The 17,377-nt window shown below is 37.8% G+C and overlaps 1 protein-coding gene across 2 annotated transcripts in view; it reads right to left on the bottom strand.

Annotated features, from left to right (window-relative positions):
* Positions 1 to 17,377, bottom strand: part of MAK10 (MAK10 homolog) — a 190,116-nt gene that overhangs the window by 160,460 nt on the left and 12,279 nt on the right. For both annotated transcript variants that reach the window (XM_089374672.1, XM_089374671.1), the window contains exon 2: positions 126 to 193. In XM_089374672.1, coding sequence (XP_089230798.1) covers positions 126 to 193 — 68 coding nt within the window. The remainder of the gene's footprint in view (positions 1 to 125; positions 194 to 17,377) is intronic.

Genomic DNA, 17,377 nt, shown 5'->3' with positions numbered 1-17,377 from the left:
TACATCCCTATATCAAGAGTCAAGACATAAGTTTTTAGTAACAATGGAGGTATATTAACAACACGACATGTGCACGCATGAAAAATAAACATGAAACATGCTCAAGTGCAAGATTATTTAAGTACCTCCAACGCAGACATTGCCTCAAAAAGATTGAAATTCTCTCCATGAATAAGCTCACCAACTTCAAGCTCTGCCAGAGAAAATATTGTTAAGAAAAGAAAATCATTTATAGCAACATGGAATTATATCATATATTGCAACTATAACAAATTCCTGCTTGCTAGCAATATTTTAGTTTACAAGCTAATATATAATGGTTTGAATTAAAAAGAACATTTACATCTTCTATACTATGGCATTTGGCATCCCAGTTAAAAAAAACAAATTATTTACTATACATAAGGTCATTTCAAATACACGAGAAATCAGAACAAAAATAATGCAATTGCCGAAGTGCTTCATCATTACATGGTACAAGTATATTTCTTCCTTTTTCTTATTTCATAATATCAAATCAAAGTTCACACAATGTTTGGTCCCTCAGTCCATAGTCAATTAGTTTGTTAACATTTCTATTTTTCAATTTAACAACATTTTCTTTTATAAGGTCAGTATTCACTATCTTTGCACTTGTTGCATGCACTAATGTAACCTTGGGTGAGGAGGTGTGACCAACGGATGTCCAATACTAAGAAGTACTTGTTATCAGTCTATTTTTTAACAACATTTCGCAAGGAAAATAGTTCCAACAAAGAAATTTTGATCTTTCAAATCATTTTTCAGAACTTTTAGTTCACTTCCTCTGAAAATGAGCAAACTCTCATTTTCTTCTAGTGGTCCCCCCCTACCCCCCATGCGTTGATAGCTTATTTTGTAGATAGCGTGGCATAATTTCAGGATATGGTTGTACCAGGCCTTGGCATAAAATCATCCGGGAGAAAAAGAGCAATAATTCTAATTTGTCATATTGGACAACAAGGGGAAGTCATCATGTCATTGATTTTATCTTATCTGTATTCACATTGTATAGTATGGGCACCAATAGTAAATACGGCCATACCATATGAAATCAGGAAAAGAACCCTTTAAAACAATCAAATAAACAGCACTGAAAATTGAAAACGAAAAGGGAATACTACTTATAAATAAATTTTGAATGGTTTATATCTTTATAGCATAAAGTCTTTAATTTTGTCCATCTATATGTTTAAATTTTCTAAAATTTGAAAAAAAAAATGCCCTTTTAAGTTAAGTTATTTTGGATGTTTTCAAATACATTTTTTGGGTCATTATATCATATTTGTATACTTAACTGTATTGAATAACTACGTAGCATTTTATCATTGGCTTCTTTCCTAATGATCTACAAAGGCAACAAGAAACATAGGAATGATTGATTGCATAACTTAGGCCACTGGTGGTTAATCTCAATAAAAATTTAATTACAGTTTTCAACACCACCATGGAAACCCTAGTTGGCCTTCACCTTCCTTTTGTTAAAATTGGCAACTAGGGCTAAACTCCATGTGGTTCATCTTATTAATGGCAGTTGGCATTTTTCTTGGATCCCTCTCATCGAGAGGTGTAGGATTGATCTAAAGATCATCAGATTCCGATTAGTATTCATGGAGATATGAATTTATTTGTGTTATGGGACAATTCGTCAAGGTAAGCCAGCAACCAAAATAAACCCAACTTGTGCTCAACATTTTAGTATAAATAGAGGTGGCCTTCAAGTCATTTCAACACACTTGGGAACTCTTTCTCTCTACTTGTCTTTGGGTTTTAGTAAGAGGAGAGATCCTAAGGGATAACGCTGCCCTAATGAAGAAGCCCTAGACGCAAGAGGAAAGGGAGATCTAGGACGGTGAAGGAGGCCTAACAGCAAGCCCTAAAGCTGCCCTATGGAGAAGCCCTAATGCTGCCCTATGGAGAAGCCCTAACGCTGCCCTATGAAAAAGTAATAATACACAGAGCCATGGAAATGAAGACAGAAACCCTAGCCGCAGGTCTAAGGAGAAGAGATGCCCTAAACCTAGTTGATAAGTTGCCTAATGGAGATGGCACCTAAATGTTGTCCTAGAAGAAGTGCTCTACACATGGAATGCCCTTGCTGTCAGGAAAGGAAAAGCCCTTATCCTATACGCAGTCATGAAAGAAATACCACTGCTGTCATGGAAGGAATGCTCTCACACATAAACGCTGAGATAAAGAAGTCACACCTTTAGCTATCATTTACGCTGTTCTAAATAAGGATGCTCTATCTGCCGTTTGGATTGAATCACAGTCATGAATGATAGATCCAAGTCTTATGATGAATGTTGTAACATTATAGACAACATAGTATATGACAGCAAGATGTATGGTGCAGCAATGGTGCAGCAGTATGGACAGCAAGAAGTATGGTGCAGCAGTGGGACAGCAATGTTACATGGTGCTGCAATGATAAGCAGTGAAACAGCAAAGGCAACTTGGTGAAGTATGGTGCAGCAGTGGGACAGCAATGCTACATGGTGTTGCAATGATAAGCAATGGGACAGCAAAGGCAACTTGGTGCAGTATGGTGCAGCATATGGCACAGCAGTGGGACAGCAATGCTACATGGTGCTGCAATGATAAGCAATGGGACAGCAAAGGCAACTTGGTGCAGTATGGTGCAGCATATGGTACAGCAATGGGACAGCAATGGTCAATGGAATATAGTGCACAACAGGACAGCAATAGTACAATGGTACAACATGGGACAACTAGTATTTAGTGCAGCAAATTCATGTTTCTGTTATGCTATGGCAAAGCACAACGGGACAGCCATGACATTGTGCAGCAGTGGCACAATGGTGCAGAAGCATGCAAGGGACAGCAAACTAACATTGGGACAGTTGTATGGTACCTAGCAGCAAGTACACCAAGCATGCAAGAGACAGCAAACAAGCAATGGGACAGCTAACATGGACAACATGGTTCAATCATGACACATGGGACAGTAGTACAGCATTAGGTGCAGCAGTCATAAGGTCCAGCATTGTGATGATGGGTGCAGCATGGTGAGGTGCAGCACGATGACGAGATGCAGCACGATGATAGGTGAAGGAGTCACCTTGGAGAATCAGTTGAAGCAGCATGTCTTCAACTGATCTCATGTATCATCTTCTTAGAGATGATCTATGCTCTCATCTGTTATTCTAGGTTGTCATTGATGTCAATATAGCAGTGTTTGTGATGGCAAATTCTTTGATACATGATTGCCCATTGATACCCAAGTTTGATATATGATGATATGATGAGATGGAGGACCCAAGTGGATTGAATATATATATTAATATATATACAAACAGAATAGAGGCAGTAGATCCGTGAAGCAACAGGAGCAAGAAGCCAAAGAGTAAGATGAAGAGTTTATCGAAAGCCATCAAAGAAGAAAGCCATCGGAGCAACAGAAGCAGGCTATCGCATATGCCCAAGGGTAAGTCTTATCGAAAGAACAAAGAGCAACAGTTATCAGAAGAGCAGGGGGAGGAAAGTATGGACTTCCTTGATCGTGGTTGAAGTCCCGCACTCAATCCTAGCCGTCGATCTCATAGTCAACCCTTAGATCACAGTCAACTATGGGGGTTAAGGCCGTTTTTAATCCATGTGCCAGTCGAAGTCCCACAAACCGTCGATTGCAATAACATTGTGGACCCGCTGCACCATTATACTACGTCCTAAAGAAATATCGCATCCGTCGCATATCGCAAGTCTTGAAGAGATGTAACGATGGTAAAACCTCTGATTGTGATATCATATTGCGGACCCACTGCACCATTATAATAAGCCCTAAGGTAATAACGCATCTGCCACATTGCAAGCCCCTTTAAAGCCTTGCCACATTGAAATCCACCAATTGCGATATGTATGCGGACCCGAAACATGTTATGGTGACAGCCCTATACAATATCCGTTGCATCGCAAGTATTGAAGCCTTGTTACACTGAAATCCCCGATTCCGATATAATATGTGGACTTGATCAATGTATGGTAACAACTGCTTAAGATCATATCGCATCCGCTCCGTCGGGCGTAGGGAATCGACTATTTTATGAGAAGACCTCCAGAAGTTGTGATTGCGATTAAAGGTGATGACATGGCATGTGCGACCTCCATATGGGTAACGTATTTCGAGCATCTATCACAGAGAAGAGGTAACAGTTCACAACCCGTGAACTTGAAGGAACAGAGGAAGCTGGAAGGTCAAGCGAACGAAAGAAGAAGTCGGAAGGTCGAGAAGCCAAAGGTCTAGCAGACGATCAAGGTACAAAAGCTGAAGGTCCAACAGGACAAGAGGAAGCTAAAGGACGAAGCAATTCTGTTGATTGGGTCAATCTTTGAAAGACTCAGAACTGTGATGAATTAATCTAGTACATAACGCAACCTGAAGAACAATTCTGTGAAGGGAAAAATAAAGTTTCATCGGACATCATTTGAAGGGAGCAATAGCCAGCACCAGCATTGAAGCGATTGTGAGTCTGTTTCTGGCAAGTAAGAGATCGCGATAGCAAGAACAGTGAGAAGCAGTGACACTTGAAACAATTACCACAATAGTAAAGAACAGAGGCCTGAAAACAGAGAATTGTTTTTGTGCATACATTGAGGCTTAGCACAAATATCTTGTTGGAAAGCTTCAACAAATCTTGGAAACATTATTGGAGATCATGATGCCTATTTGAAATCATCATGAGCTAACTTTGCAGACTCTGCTAGGGCAATATGAAGAATTGTGAAGACCCCTTCATATGAAGACAGGTTGTCATTGATGTAGCAGTGAAGGTGTAGATAGACAGAATTTAGTGAAGAGGATGTTGGGAGCAGAGAATAACTACCAAACATATATAGACAATATATAGCAGAGGGTTGGAGCCCTTGGGGTTGGTGCCCTTGGGGTTGGTGCCTCAGAATTGGAAGGATTGGTGTCCTTGGAGTTGGTGCTCCTAAATCCAAGGTTGGTGCCTTAACAAGACAGGGTTGGTGCCCTGGAGGTTGGAGCCTCACAAAATGTCCAAGTTGGTGCTTGGCAATTGGTTGGTACCTATATACATTGTACTTGATTTATTGTAAAGATTATATTAATAAAATCATTTATTCCTGGTGTTCATTTTGTGTTCTAAATATAAATGATTTAACTGACAAAAAATAACAATTGAAAAGAAATATTGATTCCCCCCCCCTCAATATTTCCAACAATTGGTATCAGAGCCAGCGTCTTCATATCAGCCTAACAGCTAGAAGAAGGATTCTTAGTCACAATGAGAAACGAAGTGTCAAGAAGACCTCCTCTATTCGATGGCACAAATTTTGGTGTTTGGAAAAAAAGAATGTCCTACTACTTAATGTCACTGGGACCTGAAGTTTGGCATTCGGTTTTAAATGAGTACACAGCTCCTTCCACTCTTCCAATAGATCAAGACGAAAGGAAAGCTTACGTTGCAAACGCAAAAGCCTTAAATTCCATCACTAGTGGAATCACTGATTCTGAATTTACAAAAGTCGTGAATTGTGACTCTATCAAAGAAGTATGGGATAAGCTACTTAGCTTATACGATGGAGACTCCAAAGTTAAGAAGGCAAGGCTTCAAACTCATAGAAGGCAATTTGAAAGTCTGAAAATGGATGATGAAGAAGATATTGCATCATACTTTCTCCGAGTAGCTGAAGTGGTCAACTCTCTTAAAGGATTGGGAGAAGACATTGAAGAAAGCATTATTGTTCAAAAGGTCTTAAGATCTCTCCCAGACAGATTTGACTCCAAAGTAAGTGCTATAGAAGAAATGAAGGATCTAGATACTCTCAAGATGGATGAAATTCATGGAATCCTCATTGCCTATGAGATGAGAAAAGGAAGCCGAAGTTCCAAAGATGCAGCATTCAAGGCCTCAAAATCAAAAAAGGGGAAAGAATGGAATACTAGTAGTGATGACTCTGATGTTGAATCCGAATTGTCACAATTTGTACTAAGACTAAAGAAAGGATCTAAGCTAAAAGGTAAGTACCCTCTTATTTGTTTCAAATGTGGAAGAATAGGTCATTATGTTGCGAAATGTCCTCTTAAGCAAGATAATGATGGTGAGGAAAATTCTAAAAGGATGGTATACAGAAAGAAAGAGTTCAATAAGAAGAATTTCTTCTCTAAGCAAGATGAATCTGATGAAGGTGAATTTGTACTCATCAAAAAGAAATGAACTAATCAATTCCCTCACCGCAAAGGAGGTAATGATGAACCAGATGAAGAAAATAACCATGTTGGAAACCAAGAAGTATTATTCATGGCATTCACAAATGATGATGATTCAGTTCTAGAAGAAAAGGTAGATGAATTGTTAATGAGTGCCATTGAAGAAAATGAGAAATTACGAAATAAAATCATCTCTCTCAAGGTAGAAAACGAGGAAAAAAAAAAGAAAGAAAGACCTCTTGAAAAATAAGCTAAAAGAAAAAGAAGAAATTTGTGAAAAACGTGAAGCCAAAATAGTATCTCTGAGGAAGGAATTGGAGCAAGTCAAAAAGGGTTGGGAAAGCTCTCAAATACTTGACATTATCCTAAATAATCAAAAACCTCAACATGACAAATCTGGGAGCGGTTTTAAAGGAGAATCATCAAGTACTAAGAATAATGCGAAAAGTTATGCCGACATACTTTCCAGCAACCCAAAAGAATAAAGATTATTTCATCAAAGGTCCATCTCAAATCCAAAGAATGAAGAGAGAGTAACTCCAAGGAAGAATGTTGATTCAAATCATGTCTATTACAACAAGTACAAAACTATCTTTTTTGGGCATTGTTTTTATTGTAAAAAATTTGGTCATCAAGCTAGACATTGCATGGCCCGTAAGAATGAAACACCAAAATTGAAGGATCAAACAAACAAACCATATGGTCTCAAAGGGCAAGGACAAATCAAGACCTACAACTCTTTTGATCCCTTGGCCAAATTTGATCCAATCTGCTCATTATGTAATGATAATGGACATAATGAACAAAATTGCCCCCTCAAAAGAAGAAAAGCAAAAAATGAAAATCCCAACACGGATAAATGTGGCCTAGCTCTATGTGCTCACAGTGATGAAAAGCATTGGTTTGTGGATAATGGGTGATCCAGACATATGACAGGGGACAAAAGGAAGTTTGTCTCATTGAACAAAAAGGAAGGAAATGTATCCTTTGGAAGTGGATCTGCAAAAATTGTTGGAAAATGAATTGTTACCCTTATTAATGGAAAAGGAAAGGCTCAAAACACTTTGCTAGTAAACGGGCTTAAACACAATCTCCTGAGTGTTAGCCAAATCTGTGATCAAGGACATAATGTTGTCTTTAGCACTAAAGATTGTGAAATAAGAAACTCTTCCTCAGGAGAACTTGTGGTGAAAGGGGTTAGAACATCAGATAACATCTACATTCTGACAAAATTCAAGAAGATAAATGTTACTTAAGTCAAACAGATGAAAGTTGGTTGTGGCACAAGTGACTTGGACATACAAGTTTCGATAACTTGATCAATATCGGCAAGATTAATGCAGTACGAGACATCCCAAAGTTATTCAAGCCAAATCAAGGAGTATGTGGTCCACGTCAACATGGAAAGCAAACTAGAACTAGCCACAAGACCAAGGAGTTCTCTACATCAAAACCTTTGGAGATCATCCATGCTGATTTATGTGGACCAACTAGAACTCCAGCACTCCAAGGAGAAAGGTACTTTGCTTTATTTGTTGATGACTATACTAGAATGATGTGGGTATATTTCATAAAATATAAATTCGAAGCATTTGAGTGTTTTAAGAATCTTAAAGCTCTTGTAGAAAATGAAAAGGATTCTAAGATTAAATGTCTTAGAACAGATAGAGGGGGAGAATTCACATCAAAAGAATTTGATGAATTCTGTAAAGTACATGGAATCGAAAGAGAACTCTCTACTGCCAGAACACCTAAGCAAAATGGGGTAGTTGAAAGAAGAAACCAAACAGTTCAAGAAATGGCAAGAACAATGTTAATAGCAGTTAACTTCCAACCAAAATTCTGGAGAGAAGCAGTCGGGACAGCTGTTTATACCTTGAATCGAACTCAACTAAGACCAAATAATGAGAAGACTCCTTATGAATTATGGAAAGGAAGACCTGCTTCAGTAAAATACTTCAAGATTTTTGGAAGCAAGTGCTTCATAAAAATCAATGATGGCTCACCAAGAAAATTTGATTCTCCAGTTAACGAAGGGATATTCCTTGGATATTCTACAAGGAGCAAAGCCTACAAGTGCTACAATAATCGACTACGGAAAACAATGGAAAGCATTGATGTGAAGATTGATGAAGACCTTCCAGAAAAAGAAATTGAAGATCATGAAGTTGACCCTCTCATTGAAGAAGAACCTGAAAAAGAGGAAAAAGATCAAGAAAAACACAAGGAAAAAGAACCATCTCAAACCCCTTCAAAGATGAAGTTTCTCCAAAAACATCACCCAGAAGAGCAGATTATTGGCAATATAGATGAAGGGATGCAAACCCGAAGAAGGATGACAAGTACACCAAAGAAAAATGATGTTGCTCTCCTATCCATGATAGAACCAGAAACATTTACTCAAGCAAGGATCCTCATTGGGTAAAAGCCATGGAAGAAGAAATGTCTCAAATCAAGAAGAATGAGACATGGGAGTTGATACCTCGTCCAAAGGATAAAAATATAATTGGAACCAAGTGGGTGTTCAAAACAAAATGAATGAAGATGGACAAATCATCAGAAATAAGGCAAGGCTTGTTTGCAAAGGTTATTCACAAATTGAAGAAATCGACTTTGAAGAAACCTTTGCACCAGTAGCTCGTATGGAAGCTATAAAGATGTTCTTGGCATTTTCTTGCTCAAAAGGATTTAAAATCTATCAAATGGACGTAAATCAGCATTTCTGAATGGGTAACTCAAGGAAGAAGTCTACGTGGAGCAACCAGAAGGGTTTAATCTAGCAGAAGGAAAAGACTTTGTTGTAAGTTCAAAAAGGCATTATATGGGTTGAAACAAGCTCCTAGAGCTTGGTACGCAAGATTGGATCACTATCTACAACAACAAGGCTTCAAGAAGGGGGTGACAGGAAGTAATCTCTACATAAAGATGGATGAGGATAAGTTACTAGTCACTCTTGTCTACGTTGATAATCTGATTTTTGCTAGTAATAATGATGAGATGAGCCATGAGTTTGCTCAAAAGATGTCAAAAGAGTTCGAGATGTCGATGATAGGAGAGTTATCTTACTTCCTTATACTACAAGTATCTCAAACCACGGCAGGCATGTTCATATCTCAAGCAAAATATCTTAAAGACATGCTTAAAAGATATGGAATGGAAGATTGTGCACCCATGAGCACACCTATGACCACAAATTGCAAATTAAGCAAAGATGATGACTCTCCTCCGGTAAATGCAACTCAGTACAAGTCAATAATTGGAGCCCTCCTATACTTCACTGCTACGAGACCTGACATTATGCAAGCAATAGGAATGGTGGGAAAATTTCAGTCAGCTCCTAAACAATCCCATTTGTTGGCTGTAAAAAGAATTCTCAAATACTTGAAAGAAACTACTGATTTTGGTCTTTGGTACCCTAAAAGCTCAACTCTTACTGTGACTGCATACACCGATGCTGATTGGGCCGGAAGTGTCAATGATCGAAAAAGTACTAGTGGAAATGCATTCTTCCTGGGAGATTGTCTAGTATCTTGGCTCAGCGAAAAACAAACATCCATATCACTATCTACAGCAGAAGCCGAGTGTATAGTTGCTACAGATTGTTGTTCTCAAATATTATGGATGAAGGAAGCTCTGAAAGATGTCAACATAGGTACAAATCAACCAATCACCATATATTGTGATAACACAAGTGTTATCAGCCTCAGCAAAAATCTAGTGATGCACTCAAAGACCAAACATATACCAATCAAGTATCATTTTCTTCGTGAACAAGTAGCTGAACAAAACATCATCTTGGAATATATCAATACTAAGGAGCAGATCGCTGATATTTTCACAAAACCTCTTCCTTGAGAAGCATTTGAACATCTTCGCCAAAATATGGGGATTATTTCTCTAGCATCACATTAAGTTGATTCATAAAGATGTTGCATGAAAGGGGGAGCAATTCGACGGGGGGAGTCCTTGTGCACTCCTTTGCCATTGATGTCAAAGGGGGAGAGAAGAAGAATATTGCCATCAATGACAAAGGGGGAGATTGTTATTCTAGGTTGTCATTGATGTCAATATAGCAGTTTTGTGATGGCAAATTCTTTGATACATGATTGCCCATTGATGCCTAAATTTGATATATGATGATATGATGAGATGGAGGACCCAAGTGGATTGAATATATATATATATATAGACAGAATAGAGGCAGTAGATTTGTGAAGCAACATGAGCAAGAAGCCAAAGAGTAAGATAAAGAGTTTATCGAAAGCCATCAAAGAAGCAAGTCATCGGAGCAAGAGAAGCAGGTTATCGCATATGCCCAAGGGTAAGTGTTATCGAAAGAACAAAGAGCAACAACTATTGGAAGAGGGGGTAGGAAAGTACAGACTTCCTTGATCGTTGCTGAAGTCCCGTACTCAAGCCTAGCCATCGATCTCATAGTCAACCTTTAGATCACGGTCAACTGCGGGGGTTAAGGTCGTTTTTAATCCATGTTCCAATAGAAGTCCCGCAAACCGTCGATTGCGATAACAATGTGGACCCGCTGCACATTATAATAAGTCCTAAAGAAATATCGCATTCGTCACATATCACAAGTCTTGAAGAGATGTAACGATTGTAAAACCTCCAATTGCGATATCATATTGCGAACCCGCTACACCATTATAATAAGCCCTAAGGTAATATCGCATCCGCCACATTGCAAGCCTCTTTAAAGCCTTGCCACATTGAAATATGTCAATTGCGATATGTACGCGGACCCGAAACATGTTATGGTAATAGCCCTATACAATATCGCATCCATTGCGTTGCAAGTATTGAAGCCTTGTTACACTGAAATCCCCGATTGCGATATAATATGCAGACCCGATCAGTGTATGGTAACAACTGCTTAAGATCATATCGCATCCGCTCCGTCGACCGTAGGGAATCGACTATGTTATGAGAAGACCTCCGGAAGTTGCCATTGCGATTAAAGGTGATGACGTGGCATGTGGGACCTCCATATGGGTAACGTACCTCGGGCATCTATCACAGAGAAGAGGTAACAGTTCACAACTCGTGAACTTGAAGGAACAGAGGAAGCTGGAAGGTCAAGCGAACGAAAGAAGAAGTCGGAAGGTCGAGAAGCCAAAGGTCTAGCAGACGATCAAGGTACAAAAGCTGAAGGTCCAACAGGACAAGAGGAAGTTGAAGGACGAAGCAATTCTATTGATTGGGTCAATCTTCGAAAGGCTCGGACCTGTGATGAATTAATCTAGTACATAACGCAACCTGAAGAACAATTTTTTGAAGGGAAAAATAAAGTTTTATCTGACATCGTTTGAAGGGAGCAGTAGCCAGCACCAGCATTGAAGTGATTGTGAGTCTGTTTCTGGGAAGTAAGAGATCGCGATAGCAAGAAAAGTGAGAAGCAGTCACGCTTGAAACAGTTACTACAACAGTAAAGAATAGAGGCCTAAAAACAGAGAATTGCTTTTGTGCATACATTGAGGCTTAGCGCAGATATATTATTGGAAAGCTTCAACAAATCTTGGAAACATTATTGGATATCATGATGCCTATTTGAAATCATCATGAGGTAACTTTGCAGACTCTGCTAGGGCAATATGAAGAATTGTGAAGACCCCTTCATATGAAGACAGGTTGTCATTGATGTAGCAGTGAAGGTGTAGATAAGCAGAATTCAGTGAAGAGGATGTTGGGAGCAGAGAATAACTACCAAACATATCTAAACAACATATAGTAGAGGGTTGGAGCCCTTGGGGTTGGTGCCTCAGAATTGGAAGGATTGGTGTCCTTGGAGTTGGTGCTCCTAAATCCAAGGTTGGTGCCTTGACAAGACAGGGTTGGTGCCCTAGAGGTTGGAGCCTCACAAAAAGTCCAAATTGGTGCTTGGCAACTGGTTGGAACCTATATACATTGTACTTGATTTATTGTAAAGATTATATTAATAAAAGCATTTATTCCTGGTGTTCATTTTGTGTTCTAAATATAAATGATTTAACTGACAAAAAATAACAATTGAAAAGAAATATTGATTCACCCCCCCAAGTGTTTCCAACATCATCTAGATAAGTCAAAGTGTTAACTTCAGTTGTAAATGTACTATCTCTCTTTGCTGAACTATTGAAGAACATATAAGAAGAATTGATCAAGGGTTTCCCCACATTGGGGTTTGTCCCTGGCTAGCGCCACATCTTGTGTCCTCTTGTCTTGGCTTGTCTTCTGCGATTTATATGTATGTTCTATCTGTAGTTTACTTTAATGCTGATGTGATTGCTAATTTGGAAATGATATTGAGTTAGTGAAAATTGAAATAAATTGCTCTAGCATAGAACATACCTAAACTCAACACCTTCACACAATATACATTAAGCTTACTACATACACTAACAGGTACAACTCGTGTCCTTTCAACTTGAATCTCATCACCATTTATTTTATGTGAAAGAAGCATGCAGGAGAGGTCGTGCATACAGCCTTGTTTTCAGGATAATTTCTCCAATAAGAATCTCCAACTCACTAATTAAGTTAACAGTGCTTTATATCAGTTTGGAGTATGCGAGACCTAATATCAAATATTGAGTTTGCCATAGTTGGTAGACTCCAAACTATTATGCTTCAGTTATCCATTGCCAGCAAATTATTTCTTGTTCTAATATTAAACCAAAGTTCAAGCTCATCCCCTTTATCCTGAGATTACTCTTAGACTTGACACTTATCTTGGTTGGATGCATAGGATGGCAAGCAATGAGTCTAGTTGGTTGTAATTTTGAGTCTTGTTGACCAATTATGGTCATTTCTGGAAATTGATATTTTTTCTTTCTTATTTTTTTCTTTTCCAGCAACATACATATTCCTTCAAGTTGTGTTGTTACCAAGCAAGAGCAAAGACTAAGCATCACATTTTTCATGAGGAACAAACTGAAAGGTTTGTTGAGTGCTCTTAGTAAGAGGTGGAGATTGAGGACCATTTTATCTTTAAGTGCCCAATTAACTATAAGATCAAAAGACTAATTATTTCCTTTTCAAGGGTTGTGGACAATGTATATCTCTTATCTTCAATATGTTAGTCAAAGGCATCTAGCCTTGTTCTTGAAAGAGGTATGATCAATTGCTCATTTCAAAGCTCTCTTTCGATAGCTACTTACTTCACGACATTTTTATGCACAAATGGGCATCCATTGCATGGAAGGACTTCTGGTTATTGCAAATATTCATGACGACAATTGTAAACCCACCAATGTCTACCCATGTCTCAAATTACTTAGAACTGAACCTTCATTTCAAGATCCAGAATACAGGAATAACTCAACATCGGTGCCATTCTACAGGAGCAATTTGTATAACTAATAGCATCACTCATATCTAGGCTTCATCCCCCTTAGATTACTTAGCAAATCCAGATATGATACAGTTCCAACAAAAATACAACTCTAAACAGTTATAGTATTACTCTACATATCACAAATACAAATTAACTACCAATAGTACTATTTATATTCCCAAGTATTAATATTTATATTAGCATTACTAATTGATATCACTAATTTCTTATGTAAAACAATACATGCAAACTCCTCTCATTGAGTTGTATGTCATATTCATGTGTCAAACATATGGAAAAGCAGGTCCCAAGTGCCTAGCATGTATATTATACATGTCCAATGTCGAACACAAAAGGCCCACGTGTAAAATATAACTTAAGCATTTCCAAAGATGTCATATGGGCATGTTTGAGACATAAAAAGCATTTGCCCATTAAATACAGAGGCAAAGACAACATGCAACCCACTTTCCTATAGTCTTCATGCCCTTCTGGGTTTCCCCCTACCTTTTCCAATGACCAGGTTTTTGGACATAAGGTAATAATCATGTGGGAAAAAAATCTCACCCTCGACCTACAAGTCTTAAAAGAGGAGTTGCTTCTACTCAACCCAACCTCCATCCTACACCAGACCACCAATAATAATCTATGTAGAAAAAAATAGGAAATGGGGAGTCAAGACTCAAAATTGAAGGTGTTCTGTTTGTTGATGCCATATCTCAAGTTTTGTAGAATGGGGAAAATGAATAATACCTTGTCCTGATGTGATTCTTTGAATACCCAAAAATGGTATTCTACATCGAAATTTCATTTTCAGATATCCTAACATATATTATGTAAAACCTGATGGGCCAAATATGGCAACACCCTTTTCCCTAGATTTATCAACGGAAGGGAACAACTTGCAGATTCACATTAGCAATTCTATTTCATATTGAAATGGTGAACAAATCCAAGTAATAAGTGACACAAATATTCCATTAATTCTAACTTGTCTATGATTTAATTGGAAACAAATAGCTAGGGCATACGCTTTAATACTTCAATAACAACAAATAAGATTTTTTCATTAAATAATAAACCAACAGGATTAACAAAATGCCTTCCAAGTATAATGATAAAAGCATGTACAAAAAAGAGAATACAAATGCGTCACTTTTTCAACAAATATTGGATATCATGCAACTAGATACAACACACACACACACAGATAGCCCAAATTGGTGAGATCAATTAGTGAGGAGCAACTAGTTCTCCTTAGTGGGCAAGATTTCACTCCCACAAGGGTTTTCCATGGAGGCATGGGGTCACCTTGAGGTAGTGGTTGAATGCGTAGTTGCATCCAAAGAGATTATATTAAATGATTCTCATAACCTATCCACACATAAGTGCATCAAAGCCCACCCCCATGTCCTTCAAATTTTAAGAGTCTGATGTGTTAGGTCAACTAGTTGTCACCAATGTTGTTGGGCATTTGGCTAGTTCCATGCCAACATGGACCCAATTGGAATCCCCCAAAATGTGGTGCACTAGTTTAAACCAATAGGTTTACTAAGAATGCAATCCACAAATGTTGAGAAGTATCCCTTGGGTTTTCCAACAAGGCTATATATATATATATATATATATATATATATATAGCCCCAAGGGTTAGCTCAATTGATCGAGTTCCTGTTGCTAAAGCACCTCACTAATGGAAGGTCACAGGGTCAATTATCCTCGACACCCTCGGGGTTAGGCTCTGCTAATAAGTCGACAAGGGTGGATCTAGCCAGATATTTCCTCAAATATATATATAAACTCACCAAAACCGAGGATATTTAGGAAAGCTTCTCTCCAATCTTTTCAATCATAGAAGCAAAAGTGTAAACCAGTTAAATATTTATCTCTTAAGGTCCAATAGACCTATGTTGGTCTTGATTCGATGGATAGTAATCATCATTACCATCTTCATCATCACACGCACACACACATATCGTTCCTTCCTCAATATATTTTGATATGGTTTAAATCTTTTAAATCTATATGGCTTAAAAGAATTAGTGAAATTTTTGAAATGTTGCTACAATTTCAACGACAAGATGATGGAATCAAGATTGAGCTTAAAGAGGAAGCAGATTACTCCATGTATTCATTTCTTCGTTACAGGGTTTTCCAAACCCAAACCATGAGATTCGGAATTCGACGAACCTAAAAAAACCATTGAAATACATTCAGATTTGTTTAAATTGATTCATGTCTTCTCTTCTTGCAACTTAAGTTCTGCGATGGTGGTCGGTTTGTGGCAGTCAAGGCAGCGTTTTAATTTCTTGAAAGTCATTCAGAACTCGTTGTCTATTCAGGAAGAAGTTATTTATCCTAGGCCGAAGCTCCCTCACCTAATGCGGGGCATCAAGTGTCATCGTACCTCTAAGCAGGTTTATTCAGAAATCTCCTATTTAGACCCAAACAACAGTCAAATTGTGTGAGTGCCAATGTAACTCGCTCTAAGGTAATTTCCAAGTGAAGATCCTTGTAATATGTAATAAAGTAATAAATAAATTTCACAATATTTCACAATCGAAGCACAAAGAATTTGTCATATGATGAGAGATGTTAGAATTCTTCTCTGAGCATTGCACCGAAACACATAGCAATTTGCAATACTAACTCATTTATGGGGAGGTACAGGAAATGCATTTCTGAGCTCGTGGTTTACACTGCAACGATAACCAAATGATGGATCCAACAAATTCTTTCTGTCAAGCAAAGAACCAGCAAGAAAATTTACGTATAGCTATAAGGTAAGTTATAATATATACGTTAAATATTATATATCAACTATAATATTATACATTAACTATAATATTATACATTATACACATTATAAAAAAAATTATATATGAAATCAAGTAATATATATTACAAATATATTTAGGGATCAATATATATTACATTTTTCCCCAAGGAAAAATCATAATTTTATTCAAAAGAACAAAATTACATTTTGCAGATGCTAAAAAGCATTCAAGCAAACCAACCTTACCTGGTACCCAAAAAAGAAAACTCAAAAAAAATAACACTAAACTATTCTTTTCTACCCTTCTTTTTCTCCACTTTTTGCCAACCACCAGAGTTGGGAGTGGAAGATACAATGACCATTTGATTTGCTTCTACATTTACTAAAGTTTCTTTATCAGAGTCCAAGCTCTCTGATGCATGAATTCTTTTGGTTCTACTCGCTTCTTTTTAAGAGATAGCCTTCTCAATCTGTTGTTGATAAGTTGTAGTCATTGTTACTTTGGACGAAATTGGAATCATCGGAACTACTTGCTCGACCACTCTTCTCTCTAATTTTTTGGGAACTTTGTTCAACAATATTTGTAGTATTCTCTGGAGTTTCTTCTTCCTCTACTTCAGCATCATGTGAATCTGAGAACTACCATCCCTTTGGCTTTTGGGCTTGTCTCTTTTTTCTTTTGGGGTCTTTCTTTGCCTAAGGACACAAGTTTTGAAGATGTCCAGTTTGAAGACAAATACAACATCTAAATGTTGTATTTTCAAAATCTAGAGATTGAGACCACTGCAAATTATTATGAATTAGAATAATGTGATCAGGTAAACCTTTACTAAGGTCCACCTCTACACAGATCCTGGCAAAAGTGAAAATTCCTTTTGTGACACATCCACCTTTAAGAACTTTCCCAAAGAATTGTCGATTCCTTCTAACATTTTGTGATGCCAAAAACCCAAGGGAAGATTTTGTAACCTAACCCACATCGGCATTTTGGATACCTCAATGGTATTTACATCAAAGACCAGAAATCATGGGATCATAAAAAGACCTGCACTACCCCAAA

The sequence above is a fragment of the Pinus tabuliformis genome, chromosome 8, assembly GCF_031772625.1.
Source record: "Pinus tabuliformis cultivar Carrire ecotype Pingquan chromosome 8, CPIR1, whole genome shotgun sequence".
Taxonomy (NCBI): domain Eukaryota; kingdom Viridiplantae; phylum Streptophyta; class Pinopsida; order Pinales; family Pinaceae; genus Pinus; species Pinus tabuliformis.
This window is presented reverse-complemented; position numbering and strand designations above follow the sequence as displayed.